At 39.7% G+C, this 16,932-nt stretch overlaps 1 protein-coding gene across 1 annotated transcript in view; it reads right to left on the bottom strand.

Moving 5' to 3' along the window:
* SPATA16 (spermatogenesis associated 16) overlaps positions 1 to 16,932 on the bottom strand; it is a 207,340-nt gene that overhangs the window by 128,651 nt on the left and 61,757 nt on the right. The window contains 1 exon segment of the mRNA XM_070403628.1: positions 6,538 to 6,627. Within this exon segment, the coding sequence (XP_070259729.1) occupies positions 6,538 to 6,627 (90 nt within the window).

The following is a 16,932-nucleotide window of genomic DNA, read 5'->3' as shown; positions in this document are numbered from 1 at the left end:
TGTTAAACGTACAAATTAAAATTATACTTCTATTTATGAAAAGAAAATCCTATCTAATAATAGACAAACATGGTAATTGACCATACCTCCACTACGCTTCCCATTGGCTAATCAGGGTGATATGCAAATTAACTGCCAACAAAGATGGCAGCCGGCAGCCACGCAGTTGAAGCGAACATGAGGCTTGCTTGCTCCAGTGATAGAGGAAGCCAAGGTTCCCCGCCTGCCGCGGCCCAGCTCTGAGCTCTGGAAGCAACAATGTCTCAATTATAGAAGCTAAACAAATGCCAGATACCTGCTTTCAGCCGGCCACGGCCTCAGAGCTTAGAGTGCCAGTGATGGCAACAGAGTTTCAATTATAGAAGCTAAACAAACCCAGATACCTGCTTTCAGCCAGCTGCGGCCTCAGAGCTGGAGCTGGGCCTCAGAGCTGGAGCCGGCTCTCAGCTCCAGTGACAGCTATAGAAGGTAAATAAATCCCAGAATAATAATAAAAAAAAGATGCTGGGAGCTTCAGTCGCCCACCAGCCTGAAAACAGCCCTCAGCCCCTCACCCAGACTGGCCAGGCACCCCAGTGGGGACCCCCACCCTGAAGGGGGTGTGACCAGCTGCAAACAGCCATCAGCCCATCATCCAGGCTGGTCAGGCACCCAATTGGGACCTCCACCCTGATCCAGATCTCCCTTCAGGGCAAACCAGCCTGTCCCCACCTGTGCACCAGGCCTCTATCCTATATAGTAAAAGGGTAATATGCAAACTGACCTTAACAGCAGAAAGACTGGGAATGACTGGTCACTATGACACACACTGGCCACCAGGGCGCAGACGCTCAATGCAGGAGCTGCCTTCTGGTGGTCAGTGTGCTCTCACAGGGGGGAGCTCTGCTCAGCCACAAGCCAGGCTGATGGCTGCTAGTACAGCAGTGGTGGTGGGAGCCTCTCCTGCCTCCTCAGCAGCGCTAAGGTTGTCTGACTGCAACTTAGGTCTGCTCCCCGATGGCAAAGGGACATCCCTGAGGGCTGCCGGGCTGCCAGAGGGATGTCTGATTGCCATCTTAGGCCCACCCCCTGGGGAGCAGGCCTAAGACAGCAAGTGGTCACCCCTGAGGGGTCCCAGACTGCGAGAGGGCACAGGCCGGGCTGAGGGACCCCCTCCCCCCGAGTGCACAAATTTTGTGCAATGGTCCTCTAGTAGTCATATAATAAGAGCAGTAGAATAACAATCATTCACACAAAAAGGATATATTTCATAAGAATAAACCATTCTATGACTGGCTTTTGAAAAATACTCTAAAATTAAATAAAACTATTTTTCTGAATATTTAATGAGGAATCTAATCTAATAAAAGAGAAACATGCAAATTGACCATACGATCACTATGCCCCAAGCCATGCCCACCAACCTATGAGAGCGACTATATGCAAATTAACCCAACCAAGATGGCGGCCGGCAGCCAAGGAGCTGGAGCAAGCAGGAGGCTTGGTTGCCCCAGCGATGGAGGAAGCCAAGCTTCCCCCCTGCCCTGGCCGGCTGTGGCCTCCGCTCAAGGCAACAAAGTTTCAATTATAGAAGATAAATAAATCCTAGATACCTGCTTCCAGCCAGCCTCCACTGGGAGCTTGGGTGGCTGGGGGCTGTGGCCAGCCTGCAAACAGCCATCAGCCCCTCACCCAGGCTGGCCAGGAACCCCAGCAGGACCCCCCTCCTTGAAGGGGGTGTGGCCAACCTGAAAACGGCCCTTAGCACCTCACCCAGGCTGGCCAGGCACTCCAGTGGGGACCCCCACCCTGAAGGGGGTGTGGCCAGTCTGAAAACAGCCCTCAGCCCCTCACCCAGGCAGGCCAGGCACCCGAGCGGGACCCCCACCCTGATCCGGGTCACCCTTCAGGGCAAACCAGCCAGCTCCCACCCATGTACCAGGCATATAATAAAAGGGTAATATGCAAATTGATCCTAACAGCAGAACTACTGGGAATGACTGGTCACTATGACACACACTGACCACCAGGGGGCAGACGCTCAATGCAGGAGATGCCCCCTGGTGGTCAGTGCATTCCCACAGGGGGAGCTCTGCTCAGCCACAAGCCAGGCTGCCAGCTGCCAGCACAGCAGTGATGGCAGGAGCCTCTCCTGCCTCCTCAGCAGCGCTAAGGATGTCCAACTGCAGCTTAGGCCTGCTCCCCTTGGCAAGTGGACAACCCCCAAGGGCTCCTGGGCTGCCAGAGGGATATTTGACTGCCAGCTTAGGCCCGATACCCCGGGGAGCGGGCCTAAGCCAGCAGGTGGCCATCCCAGAGGGGTCCCAGACTATGAGAGGGCACAGGCTGGGCTGAGAGCCCCCCCCCCCCCCCCCGCCCTGAGTGCACAAATGTTTGTGCACCTGGCCTCTAGTATATACATAAAAATGTACTCATATTAATTATTCAGTAAGATTATTTCCCCAAATAAGTTTTTAGTGAACTTCAAATTTGGTGAATTCTGAAATTGGTCACTTGGAAAATTGATTCTTCAGTGAATTCCATTTTTATGGATGGGACCACTTTAGCTTTCTTAAGATGACACTGTGTTTGAAAAACTCAAAATAATTGCCAACATTTAAAAGTCAAGAAATTTCTTGGAAAGCTCTGAATTTTTATACTATTTCTGTAAGAGTCAAAAATGTACAACACTGAACCTACATTCTTATACAGCTACATTAGCTGGACTGGAATATGGACACTCCCTTTGAAAGGGCTGATGGTAGGGTGGCCATAGAGCCAGTGTGCTCATCGCAGTCATTGGGTTATGCCTGTTTTCCTGGTATAAATTTCAGTAGTGCCAACTTTCACTATGATAATGTTCAGTTTGACAGACAAATTATATGGTCACTTTAGTTAGCGATCTCCAGTTCTCTGTAGTTCATAAGACATCCTTTAATCTTATAATTGGCCTCCTTCACACAGCACCTGCCTGAGCATTTGAGTGTGTTATTCCTGCACTACTACACCCCTGTCTAGTTCATGTATGTAGAGACATATGGCTAATTCTTCCTCAGTGATGGGTAAAAAGGCTTTATTGTGCTCTCTTCTTTAGTGTTACCTTCTGTTTGCTACCTTTTAAATAGCATGGTCTTAAACTAAAGGGTTTGTGTAATATCCTCTATTTTTTGCCTTATGGATCTTTATTATAGGATGCATAATTTATCACTTTAATTTCTATGTGCACACCTTCATATTTATCTTTCAACCAGGATTGTACTAACAATTTCATATAATATCTTCTTACCGGTAAAGCTAAATGGTATTAACTACCAACTCCAAAACTAGCCAATTTAATTTGCAAACCCCAAACTGGTGCTTGATCTGTGCCAAGCCCTGCGCTAAACATCAAGCATACAGAGATGAAAGACATTATGCCATTCATGTTATTGAGTCACTAATTCTCTTCCCAAAATAGTGAGTGTTGGCTTTTGTTTGTTTGTTTCTCATCTCTGCAAGCTTTTTCTTGTCTTATCTTTCTTAAGAAGGTAGTGCTAAATGATATGATTGTGTGTGTGTGTGTGTGTGTGTGTGTGTGTGTTGGAGGAGGGGGAATAGATTTGAGCAAAGACATTCTACTTGAACACGTATATTTTGTATGCATAGAAACAAAGAGGTATTAAAGAGCTAGGCTACTTTCTATTTCAGGTAAAGCTTCAGAGGTTTCTTGTTTCTTGGGGTTATAGCAATCTCAATTTAGACTTCTGAAAATGTGATTTTCATCACTGTAACCAGTGCCAGTTGTCTCCTCAAGGGTGACTAGCATCCTTGCAGAACCTTAAACTGAAATAAAATATTCCTATTTTTGTTCTGTTTTCTATCATCTCTATACTTTTGCTCTTTCTTCCAGTAGGATGTTACTGAAAAGATATTGGCCCATAAAATAAAAGGACCTTCTCATTGCTGCAAATCTGATGGATACCTTGCCTTCAACCACAGGGAGTAACATTTCCTCTAGCCTCTCTGGTTGAGAATCTGGGCTCTCATGAGGCTGTCCTTGGAATCTTTTCTGGCTTCACTAGGAATTCCTTACTTGGTAGAGCTGGTTAGGCTCAGAAAACCTTAGACAGCCTAATTTCTAGATATTGACTATAAATACTCTAACTTAGAACAGATAGGACACGATCCACTTCACTGGGAATCATGGTTTTAAGACATCCTAAATCAGATAAAAAAAATTACATCTTTTTATATTTGGTAGGTGCTGCTCACTCTCAGAAACATGAGTATTTAGCATCTTAGAGGAAATAACCTTGATGTGCTGGTTTTTCCAATGAGTTTCAATGTAATGTGCTTGTGAGAGACCTGAACCAAACTACCCAAATCTCCTAAGACATTAATGATAAACATGAATGCTTTATATATTGATTTATGTTTATTGTTTTACATTATAACTCTGATAGCTAAGAGACACTAAGATATTCATGTTCACAGTTAATAGCATCCTTTCCCTTGGGAGAGAAAAGGACAAACAATACTGCATATTGAGAGCTATAATACTATCTTTTAAGGAAATCAAGATAAAAACACTTGTATCTAAAAGTAATTATATCTGCTTCTCAATTGGAAAGTCTATACCAGCATAACCAATAATTTTTAGGAATTTTCTCAAGGAGCATTGTCAGGTCAGCTACCACGTGGTATTAAAAAGTTATACTTATTTCACCACAGGAATATACATGTCAAGGACAATGCATATTCAGTGCCAATTTTACATGGCAAAAACTAAGGAATTCTTAATTTTCAGGTTCTTGTTTATTTGTTTTAGGACCCATAAAATTTTTTTTGTCACCACTTTAACTCAGTTAGGTTTGATACAATCTATAATAATAAAAGGGTAATATGCTTTTAGACCAGACATCCTTCCAGGTGTCATTCCAGATGTCCTTCCAGACAAAGCTGGGGCCAGAGCAAAGCCTGGATCCTGGGTGCCTGCTGGCGGCCGGAGGGAAGTCTGGGTCCCAGGTGCCGGAGGGAAGCTGGTGCCGGCAGCCAGGGGAATGAAGGCCTACTCTTGCATGAATTTTCATGCATCGGGCCTCTAGGTAAATTATAACTAATGATATGCTGGTAACCTGGCTCTACTCCACATCAGAAGAGTCTAGATTTATAGAGATTGCCAATTCCATAGTGTAAATTCTCCCAGGATTGCTAATTTATCCTACAGCTTTCCAGAGTCTGTACAAGCTGATCCCAGCACACCACCAGCAGCTTTTTACTAGTTGCAATCTAGTTCTGTAATTGTACCTAACCTTCTCCTATTGATCTTCTGAATAGATTTTAAAGACATACTAATAAATTATCTCTTAAAAACTGTTTTACAGATACCCATAAAATTAAAAAACTGATAGGAAGAAATTGATAAAGATTCATTTTAATTTTTAAAAGTAGACATTAACACATAGGTAAATAGCTTTTGTGGCATGTTGATTGTTTGACTGAAAAGTGAGAGTAGTGGGACTAATTCTGTCTTTCATATCCATCATTTAATTGAGTTCGGGTAACTCCTATCACCATCTTACTCAAATGGAATTCATGTCAGTCTCATGCTATAAGTATCATGGAATCTTTTATTATCTACTTAAATTCCTTAAACTTAATTTTCCAAGAAAGTGTTATTTGTAATTGTCCTAGAGACAATAGCCACCTGTAGCTTAGCCTCCGCCACCCCCTGCCCCTCCCACCCCTTCCCATCCATATTACTACAAATTTAAATTTCACCTTAGGAGTTGTGTTTGGAGTAGGTGTAGAAACCATTCACACTTTCTTGCTAAATTTCTGGGGTGGTAAACTGGGTGAATAAAAAACAGCATGTACCTATACATTGGGAGATGAAGAAAGTTCTTTGACAGAATTCATAAAAGAGAGAGAAGTCTGATATGATGAACATGACCTAGGGCCAGGGGTTTGGGGAAGGCTTGGTTGTCACAAGTGAGGAGAAACTCTAAATATAGCATTGATGCTGTTGCAGAATTCTTGCAATTCTTTGCCATATGTCTAGGTTCTGGGGATGAGAGTATTAAAAGCTATTTCACTAAATTTTTATAAAACATATTTGGATGCAACTAGCAATACTTCAGGACACTTCTAACAATTGTTGGAGTTATAACTTCTGCCATCTCCTCTAGAAACAAGCTCTTGGGGTCCTTCATATGTGGTTGGATTTTATTTCAAGAACTGAAGAAAGTCACAGAATTGTGCCATTACAGCGAGGATCAGGAACATACCTGAGAGCAAGAGGTCAAGTTCATTTTTAACCTTCCATGGAAGTTTTCCCATCGTTATTAGTGAGCTCATGGCTAGGAAATTTGAATTTTACTAAGAGCTATGAATTCAAAATAGCTTTAATTAAAGAAAAAGATAGTCAATAATTGTTGGTTTGATGTTTACAAGACAATAATTCTGGTAAAATCAAATTCCACAAGAGAAATGGAAAGTTCTATTATGCTATTACCAGAAGCTGAGAATAAAATTAACTTAACTTGAAATAAATCTTCACACAAGTTATAACAAACATACCGGGCAGCTTCTGAATATCTCTCCAGACATCTAAACACTGTTGCCTGACGAAGATGATTTCGGAAATAGGCTGGGTTTAAAACAATGCTCCTGTAAAAAGATAAAAGCAACGCAAATGTTATTAGGTTTTTACAAGACAATTACCAGAAGTGTATAAAAATGAAATAACATGCATCCAATTTTAAATACTATGTATTTTAAAAGATATGAATGAATGAAGCCCTTTACTTCCTATAATTGTATGTGAAGACAAATAAACAAGCATTATTGAAAAGATAATTAAGTTTGCATGATAAAAACAATTTTATTTATAGCACTGGAGATTTTTATACATATGACAAAGGCAAAGAAGATGAATAATCCAACTAATATTATATCTAAGGCATGACATTATTTTCTTATGTTAATAAATCAGTCAAAAATCACAGGTTATTTATGACATTTCTACTTATAACAAAGGAAAAACTTGTCAGCTACTGAATTTCCATTGAGAGAAAGGGACTGGAATTTGGGTCACTTGTTCTTTTACACTCCATATTAGTTTCTGTGTCTTCCCTCAATTGGATAAAGTAATGGAATGGAAGGAACCCTATACTGTTTAAGGACTTTGATTTTGATTTTGACACTTTTGACAGGGCCCTTATTCACTTTGGGTTTCCATTTTCTCTTGAAATAACAAGTCTTGATGATTCTTCCATCATTTCATAGAGTTTTGGAGTTCAATCCAATTTAGATGAGACAATGATCATTCCCTACTTGCCTTCTTCCCCTAGAGATAAACTGGTAGATATTTTTCTTCCTTGCCAGGCATTGTCCAAAGCATCTGATATAATGAGGTGAACTAGACAGATGTAGTCCATGGCTGGGTCAAAAATAATAAATTGGACTTCTTTAATACCCTTAATGGGTCACATGAATTCTCTAAATTTTGGCAATCACTACTGCTAGACTGGACTTGTTTCTTTTAACCACAACACCACTCTACATTGAGCCACAGGAGTCACAGCTTCACTGAATGAGGAGATAGCATTAGTGAAAGTTTGAAATGTAGCTTATGTGTTGTGTTATTGATATGGGAGAAAAAGTGTCACTGAAACCACAGAAGATTATTAAGCAACCTCTTATGAGCCTTTTTTATAAGTTGATGAGAATCATTTGGAATTAGTTCATCATTGAAGTGGTTCTTAATCTTTTTTTTCTTGAGAGATTCACAGAGCTTTTTGAGAATCAGATGAAAGTTATAGACTTTTGTCCAGAATAATACACTTAATGATAATTGCCAAAATTTAGGGAATTCACGTGACCCATTATGGCTATTTAAGAACTCCAGATTTAAAAAAAACACACACACACAGACAAAATATCATTCCCAGAAATATTGCATATGGAAAAAATAAAGTAGAAAAGAAACATCTATATGGCCCGTGTAAAATATAACATTATATAATGATGAGACAGATAGGTTAAGTAATTAAGCTTACTTCAAGCACCAGTGAACAAAAAGTAGAGACATTAAAGGACCTTTCTAAAATTGTATACAACTAGTTAGTTGAAGAGTTTCAAATTTATTGTTTTTCCCATATTTAGCCACAGAATTTTGTATTATACCTTACTGTCTTTCCTATGATGATTTCTGAACAGATGGGACTGAGTTAATGAAGTTTTATTACTCTCTATAACTAATGGTTTATACAAATAAATACGTTACTTCCATAAGAACAAAAATTACTTGTTTTGGTAATTTCTTTTTTGTTTGCTTGTTTGTTTGTTTTTTGTTTTTTTATTTTTTAAATCTTTATTGTTCAGATTATTACATTTGTTCCTCTTTTTTCCCCCCATAACTCCCCTCCTTCCAGCTCCCACCCCACCCTCCACCCTCACTCCCCACCCACTGTGTTCATCCATAGGTGCATGATTTTTGTCCAGTCACTTCCCGCATCTCCCACACCCCTTTTCCCCCTAAGAATAGTTAGTCCATTCCCTTTCTATATCCCTGATTCTATTATAATCACCAGTTCATTCTGTACATCAGGTTATTTATTCACTTGATTCTTAGATTCATTTGTTGATAGATGCATATTTGTTGTTCATAATTTGTATCTTTACCTTTTTCTTCTTCTTCCTCTTCTTAAAGGATACCTTTCAGCATTTCATATAATACTGGTTTGGCGGTGGTGAACTCCTTTAGCTTTTCCTTATCTGTGAAGCTCTTTATCTGACCTTCAATTCTGAATGATAGCTTTGCTGGATAAAGTAATCTTGGTTGTAGGTTCTTGGTATTCAGCACTTTGAACATTTCTTGCCATTCCCTTCTGGCCTGTAAAGTTTCTGTTGAGAAATCAGCTGACAGTCGTATGGGTAGTCCCTTGTAGGTAATTGAGCCTCTTTCTCTTGCTGCTTTTAAGATTTTCTCTTTGTCTTTTGCTCTTGGCATTTTAATGATGATGTGTCTTGGTGTGGTCCTCTTTGGATTCCTTTTGTTTGGGGTTCTCTGCGCTTCTTGAACCTGTAAGTCCATTTCTTTCTCCAGGTGGGGGAAGTTTTCTGCCATTATTTCTTGAAATAGGTTTTCAATATCTTGCTGTCTCTCATCTTCTGGCACTCCAATAATTCTGATATTAGACCGCTTAAAGCTGTCCCAGAGGCTCCTTACACTATCTTCACACTTTCGGATTCTTTTTTCATTTTGCTTTTCCAATTGGGTGTTTTTTGTCGAATCTTTGGTTTGATTCTTGAGCTCCTCTGGTCTGCTATTGGGTATAATATTCTTTATTTCAGTCCATGTATGCTTACTTTCTAATTTCTTTATCGTAGCATCGAGGGTCTCATTAGTTTTCGTGAGGCTCTGCACAAATTTATGGCAAGCCCTCAAAATTGCGATTCTTAGCTCCATATCCTCCATTTCTGTCATGTTTTTTTGTCTCCGCATCTTTTATGCTTTCTTGGTGCACCCCCTTGTGGTCTCTGTGCGCAGTCTTGTTCTAGCCAAGCCTTAATTGTTGTAGTTAACACTAGAGGGATTTGACCACCAGGCCGACTGGCTGTAGGAATTAGCTGTGCGGAAAACGTCTGTCTTCTGGGGAGGCGCTAATCCAGCCTTTGCCTGAGGCGATCGGCAAATGGCTGTGCGCAGGGCTTGGGCGGGCGGGATCAACAGGGCAGGGGGAGGGAGCCGCTATGGCCGCTCTCAGTCCGTCCCCAGGGGTTCTCCCTCTCTGTCCCAGCAACCGCTGCAAACCTCGGAGGGGCCGCAGCCAGACAGTCCTGCTTCTCCCGTTTGAGTCTGGGTCCCTAGAGACTCGCCCGGATCTGTAGCCCAGAGTCTGAGACTCACTCCTGATTGAAAACGACAACCGCGCCCTCAGCCGCCAGCCCGCTTTGCGCGCGCACCACCTCACCACCGCACCACCGTACCTTTAAATTTTCCACACTACGCCTCCTCTGAGCGTCGGAATGCTGTTGTTTTTGCTTCTAGTTGAAGAGTCTCTCCTCAGCCAGCCTTCCTGTGGTACTGGTTGATGTCCGTTCCGACTTTTAGTTGTATTTTTGAAGTGGTTGTTTACGGCGGCAATCTCCGGTGTTTACCTATGCCGCCATCTTCGATCAGCTGTTTGCTTGTTTTTAATATATTTTTTATTGTTGATAGTATTACAGATGTCTCCCATTCCAACCGCGCTCCCCCCCCTCCCCCCCGTTTTGGTAATTTCTGATTAAAGTATTGGAAATTTAAAAACTATTATATGAGTTATTCCAAATTAATACCAAACTTCTAATACCATTGACTAATACTTTATATTAATTAGAAAAAGAGTATGTTTATAAAGCATGTTTATATATTTTATCCCTGTAAAAATAAATTTTGTAAAAGTAGATTGGTGTAAATAAGAGCATAGTTCTGTCTAGTGGCCTAGGTCTTCCAACTCTAACCATAATTTTTTCTTTCACACAAAGGTAATTCTTCCTCCTTACTTTGTAATCATTTATTTACTTATACATTTTTGGCAAGTGCCTATAAAATTCTTACTGAATGAAAGTTTTTATCTGATATTTCTTGCCCATGATGTAGTGTCCTGGCTGTGCTAAGCTGTTCTTCAAAAGTCTTGCTCTGCCAAAGTTCTTTTGCCCAAGATGGATTTACTCTCCTAGGAAAGTGCTGCATAGTGCTTTAGAAATAGTTGGTTGATCTAGAGAATGCCAGGATTATGGAATATTTTAATTTCAACAAAGCATGATATCTGTATGAATAAGACGGTGACACTAGATAATAGCATCACACAATATATTATAACACTCAATAGATTATAAGTGGTTGAACAACTGATCAATACTCTTTTTTGTTGTTATTGTTAATCCTCACCCCAGGATATTTTTCCATTGACTTTTAGAGAGAGTGAAAGTGAAGGGGAGAGACACACAAAGAGAAACATTGAGGTGAGAGAGATACATTGATTGGCTGCCTCCCACACGGGCCCCGACCAGGGCCAGGACGGAGCCTGCGACTGAGGTACATGTCCTTGACCAAAATCAAACCCAGGACCCTTCAATCTGTGGGGCAACACTGTATCCACTCAGCCAAACGAGCTAGGACTGATCAATACTCTTAAAGTTATTATGGGTTATTATGAAAGAAGGAATTTAATGGCTTTTTTAGCCCTTTTTGTGGACAACATATCTATTAGTAACTAAGATTGAGAAATTGAAAGGTTGCCTATGAAATTTTCAGATGGCATAAATTTTACTTAACAAGGAACTAATATCACTGATGACAGAGCTAAGTTCAAAATTATCTGGAATGGTTAAAATAAAAGCCTTATGGTATGAATTTTTTAAAAAAATTAGTTCTATAGATATAATCACAGCTTGAGTATGGCCATGTGGAAAAAGTCTGAATATTTAAACTAATCACAGTGAAATGTGATATAACAATATGTTAGAGCTACAAAAACTGTACATAAAATTTACATGAAATTGATCAAAAGTATTGGTGTCTAAATAATATATTTTCACTAAATTGTGCCTTAGCCATACAGTCTCTTGAATCCATCTATTGTTCAGCGTTTCTGTGAGAATCAGCATCATATTGAGTGTGTCTAGAATGTCCAATGGGTCTGGAGGACAGTGTGTGAAGAATATGGGATGAGATTGATATGTTTAGATAGTTAAATAAGATAAGTACTTTCAAACACAAAGACCTACCATGTGAAAAGTAGGAAAATTGAAAAATTATTCTCTGAAATTCCAGATGAGATCAGGCAAAAGCCTAGTATTACAAAGTTATAAGTCGTTTAGTTCAACATAAGGAGATACTTATTAACCAGTGATGCAACAGGCACCGAGGAGAGTTTCTTATTACTGGAATCATTTAAGTGATATTTAGAATGCCATCTGTCAGGTTGTGTAAGAAATTCTTGACTGAGTGGAAGATTAGACTAAATGACTTTCAAGTATAATCACAAAAATCCCTTATAATACACTGTTGAGTATTGTGAAGCATCTGAGTTTTTCCTTGCTTGCAGGTTAACAAGTTAGCATAGCAGTTTCATGGATACTCATAGAAGACATGAACTTCCAGGGCCAGAGACAAAGGAGAGTTTCTTAGTCATAACAATGGCAGTAGCTAGTGTATCAGTCTTTTGTTGTACTGCCGCAATTCCCAGATGGCAATGCAAAGGCCAGATGACACCTTCACATGCAGTAGGTTGCATCACATCACAGGAGAGGAATGCAAAGCTAAGGAAATGTAAATTCTATATAACAAAAAGATAATATGCAAATTGACCATCACTCCAACACACAAGATGGCCGCCCCCATGTGGTCAAAGATGGCCACCACTAGATGGCCAGCAGAGGAGGGAAGTTGGGGGCAACCAGGCCTGCAGGGGAGGGCAATTGGGGGCGACCAGGCCGGCAGGGGAGGGCAGTTAGGGGAGACCAGGATGACAAGGAAGGGCAGTTAGGGGTGACCGGACCAGCAATGGGAGGGCAGTTGGGGGCAACCAGGCCTACAGAGGAGGGCAATTGGGGTGACCAGGCCGGCAAGAGGGGGCAGTTAGGCACAATTGGGTTGGTAGGGGAGCAGTTAGGTGTCAAACAGGCTGGCAGGGGAGTGTTTAGGGGGTGATCAGGCTGGCAGGCAAAAGCGGTTAGGGGCAATGAGGTAGGCAGGCAGGAATGCGGTTGGGAGCCAGCAGACCTGGATTGTGAGAAGTATGCCCAACTGCCCGTTTAGGCCCAATCCCACTGGGGTCCCAGATTGGAGCGGGTGCAGGCTGGGCTGAGGGACACACACCCCTTGTGCATGAATTTTGTGCACTGGGCCTCTAGTCTTTTATAATGAGCTGTAACCATGACTATCCTTAGCTCTAGTAGGAGACACTAACTCATCTTCCAAGGCTGTAGACCGAAGGTCAACAGTGCCTTTTTCAGAGGACATACAAACAAAAAAAATGTAGGAGACACATGGAGAATTGTCTCCCTACATAGATAATTTTTGTTCAGATATGCAAGTACTATTTGTCCTATTCATTCCATTAACAAATAAATAAGGGTTCATAACAAAGTCCAAAAATTTAAAATATGCAGAAATGACAAAATGCCTAATGTTGAAAAGTAATTGCATTATTATCTATTTATATTCTGTTCTAGGAAAAGTTTAAAGCAGCTTATAGAAAACGTACATAAATTAAAGTAAAAATAACTTACAGGGAACAAAAGAAAAACTAGATGAATAGAATTACATCAAAATTAAAAACTTTTGTGCATCAAAAGACACTATCAACAGAATGAAAAGGCAGCCCAAGGAATGGGAGAAAATATTTGCAAATCATATATCTGATAAGCAATTAATATCCTATAACTCAACAATAAAAAAACAATTAAAATAGGCAAAGGACTAGAATAGACATTACTTCAAAGAAGATATACAAATGGCCAATAAGCACATGAAAAGATGCTCAAAGTCACTCATAATCAAGAAAATGCAAATCAAAACCACACTGAGATATCACCTCACACTCACTAGATGACTATTAAAAGACACACACACCAAAAACAAACAAATCAGAAAATAACCAATGTTGGCAAGAATGTGGAGAAATTGGAATCCTTATGCATGGTGTGTAGGAATGTAAAATGGTGAGGCTGCTGTGGAAAAAAGTATGGAAATTCCTAAAAATACTAAGAATAGAATTACAACATGATTCAACAATTCCACGTCTGTGTATGTACCCAAAGTATTGAAAGCTGGGTTTTAAAGATGTACCCCTATATTCATAGCAATATCATTTACAACTAGAGGCCCAGTGCACAAAATCGTGTGCGGGTAGGGTCCCTAGGCCTAGCCTGCAATCAGAGCCATCTTCTGCCCTCTCACCAGTCCCCAGTCTCACCCGCTGCCACCCACCCCGGTTCCCCCTGGTTTCTTGTTTGCCATCCTGCGATCGGAGCCTGTGGGCCAGCAGGGAGGGACCGAGAGGTGGTCAATGCACCTCATAGCAACCGGTTGAGTGGTTGTTCTGGTCATTAGGCTGTTATGGTCACTGGGCTTTTATTATATAGGATAGCCTAAAGGTGGAAGATCACTAGTGTCTATCAACAGCTGACTGGATAAACACAATGTGGCATATACATACAATGGAATGTTGTTAGCCTTAAAAAGGAAATTCTTATATATACTACAACGTGGATGAATCTTCAGGACAGTATGCTAGGTTAAATAAACAATCACCAAAAGACAAATACTGTGTCATTTCATTTATATGAGTCACCTAGAGTAGATAATAGAGACATCAGGTAGAATGCTGGTTTCCAGGGGCTAGAGTGAGAGGGGAATGGGAAGTTGTTAATGGTATGGAGTTTTAGTTCTGCAAGATGAAAAGAGTTCTGGAGATTTGTTGTACAAGAATGTGAATGTACTTAACACTACTAAATTGCATATTTAAAGAATGAGTAATACGGTAAATTCTAAGTTATGTGTGTTTCACCATAATTAAAAATAAAAAAAATTAATTGAATGAGGAAAGCAAGATTAAAAGTAGGAAAATTAAGATAAAGCCTGGATGAAGTCAGCACACAAAATATGTCATAAGATCCTAAGAGTTCAGTTGAGATGGACTATATATTTTCTTCTAGGTTTGCTGGTAGCCAATGTAAAGAGGACATATAATTTGTTTCAAATAAGCCGGTTGCTCAATTCAAATATTTCTTGTAGTACAATCAGAAAGATCACCTTATCCAAAGATACCCTAGAATGAAACAATCTGTCCTCAGTAACAGATTTGCAGAAAAATCAGAAAGTGTTCCATACGGTTGCCTTTTAGAGCTTCTTTCAGCATGGGTTGTTGGCATAATATTAAATCTCAATCTAATAACCAAAATTCTGGGTAGGTGGAAGAAATGGAATGTAAAGGGAACTTATGCAATATTGCCGTCACTACACAAGGATTCAGTGAAATTTTACTGTTTCTGTCTTATTTGGTCACTTGGTTCACAGCAAAAGATTGATGATTAGAATTAAAAGCTAAAATAAAGTATAACAGTCTTCAACTTATTGAGAATAACTGAGGAGACCATTGCTCACTTTAAATATCTTACATTGACAAGCAAGACAGAACAATAGAATGACCCGATTTAATTTACATGGAAAAAATTGAACTATTTTATAAAGTATTAGAGCATAAAATTAGAATTAAGGGCATTGGTTTTTGAAATGAGAAAATTACAGTAGGTTGTTGTCGAATAAAGCATATAGCTCTGCCAAAACAGTAGCAGAGTACGTTTTTGCAAAAGCATAAAAGTAAAACCTAGCTCTTTAGGGAAACAGCAAGAAGAAATAATTCTCACAAATTTCTTGAGATCCCAGCATGTGCACGGCACAGAAGGAAACAAGTTTAGAGAAGAAGCTAAATAGGGGAGTAATTCAAATATTGTCCCTGGTGTTTTGCCTCTCCCAACTACAATTAATTTGATGTGTAAAACATTAAATGTGAAAAAATGTGAATTACTCAATTGAACAACAAATAGCTTATTTCTTGACATGACCAAGAGTCAATCAGATAAATACTTTAAAAATTGCTATATTGTCACAATACTAAAAAATATGTAGAGGGCAGATATTATATTGTCTGTCTTCTTTATAGAGTTAGAATAAACACACATTAAAGAATGATTAGGATCTATGTTTAAGTATGTTTTACTTTAGATTTTGAGTATGAGATTTCTTTGTTTAGAAAAATAAAATAAAGGTTAAAATTCAAATAACCAACTTAATGGGTCATCAATACCAAGAAATAGGAAACTTGAGAAGGAAGCCACATAGTCTTCAGTATCTTCCAAAAACATGAATATCATCAGTTACTATACATAAAATAATCACCAAAAATAAGTATAAGATGCTCCTGGATCTTTAGAAGTATGAAGTAGATGCCTTTGTAAGCAATTGGGAACATTTCATTTTCTCTACATTTCTTTCACTTTTTTTTACTAGCTTAATTACTCTGTATCCATTGGAGACCTCGCCATAATAGGAAGTAATGCTCAACAAAATTATCTTTATATGTGTAGCACCTAGCAAATACTTAACACATGATGGGCACTAAATGAGTGCTTTTGGAATAAAACCATGTTACCGAGTGACTGAACACACTCTTCCAAAAGGAGCCACCAAGGACCCTAATCTTATCTAAGCTTCTCCATTGAGATCTACACCTATTGTGACCCGGATCTATCAGGGGCCTCTCTCCACTGATTTTTGAACCTATATCCCAGTGGAATGTCAGGGTTACACAATCTTATAATCCCGAACTGTATGCAGATGTGATCAGGAATGAAAGGAAGTTTATGTAATTAAGGGATACAGAGATAGAGATCGATAAGGAAGGTCTTTGAGAAAAATTCAAAATACAAAATTGTTTTTCATACTTTGAAAACCCCACATGTTCGTAGACTCTAATTGTGTTTTCCCATTTTTTCTCTCCATCTGTCAAATGTCTGGATAGAGTAAAAATGAAATGAATCCCCATTTATTTTTCATCTACATTGTAATCCAAAGGCTGTCCAGTAAAAGCTGTTAGTAAATCACTCGGTCAGTTCTCCCAACAAAACAGTCTTTAAGTAATACAGTATATCAACCTATCTCGTGACATTTTCATTTTTCGTTCTTGACATTTTTCTCTTAAAAAAATAATAGTGTTGTCTCTGTTATCTTTTCTTCAGGATCCATGAACCAAATACCAGCTATCAACTCTCTTGTAGAAAAGCTATCAAGATTCAGAAACCAAAGATGTAGATGTAGAGCCCTGTTCACCTGTCTGTGTAACACTGAGGGGGAGAAGGGTGGATCAGCGGTGGAGGTGGTTCAAGAACAGCTTGACAAATATCACATTTCTTTCATTCTCT

The sequence above is a fragment of the Myotis yumanensis genome, unplaced genomic scaffold (assembly GCF_028538775.1).
Source record: "Myotis yumanensis isolate MYYU_CA2020_CCGP unplaced genomic scaffold, mMyoYum1.0.hap1 SCAF_2, whole genome shotgun sequence".
NCBI lineage: Eukaryota > Metazoa > Chordata > Mammalia > Chiroptera > Vespertilionidae > Myotis > Myotis yumanensis.
This window is presented reverse-complemented; position numbering and strand designations above follow the sequence as displayed.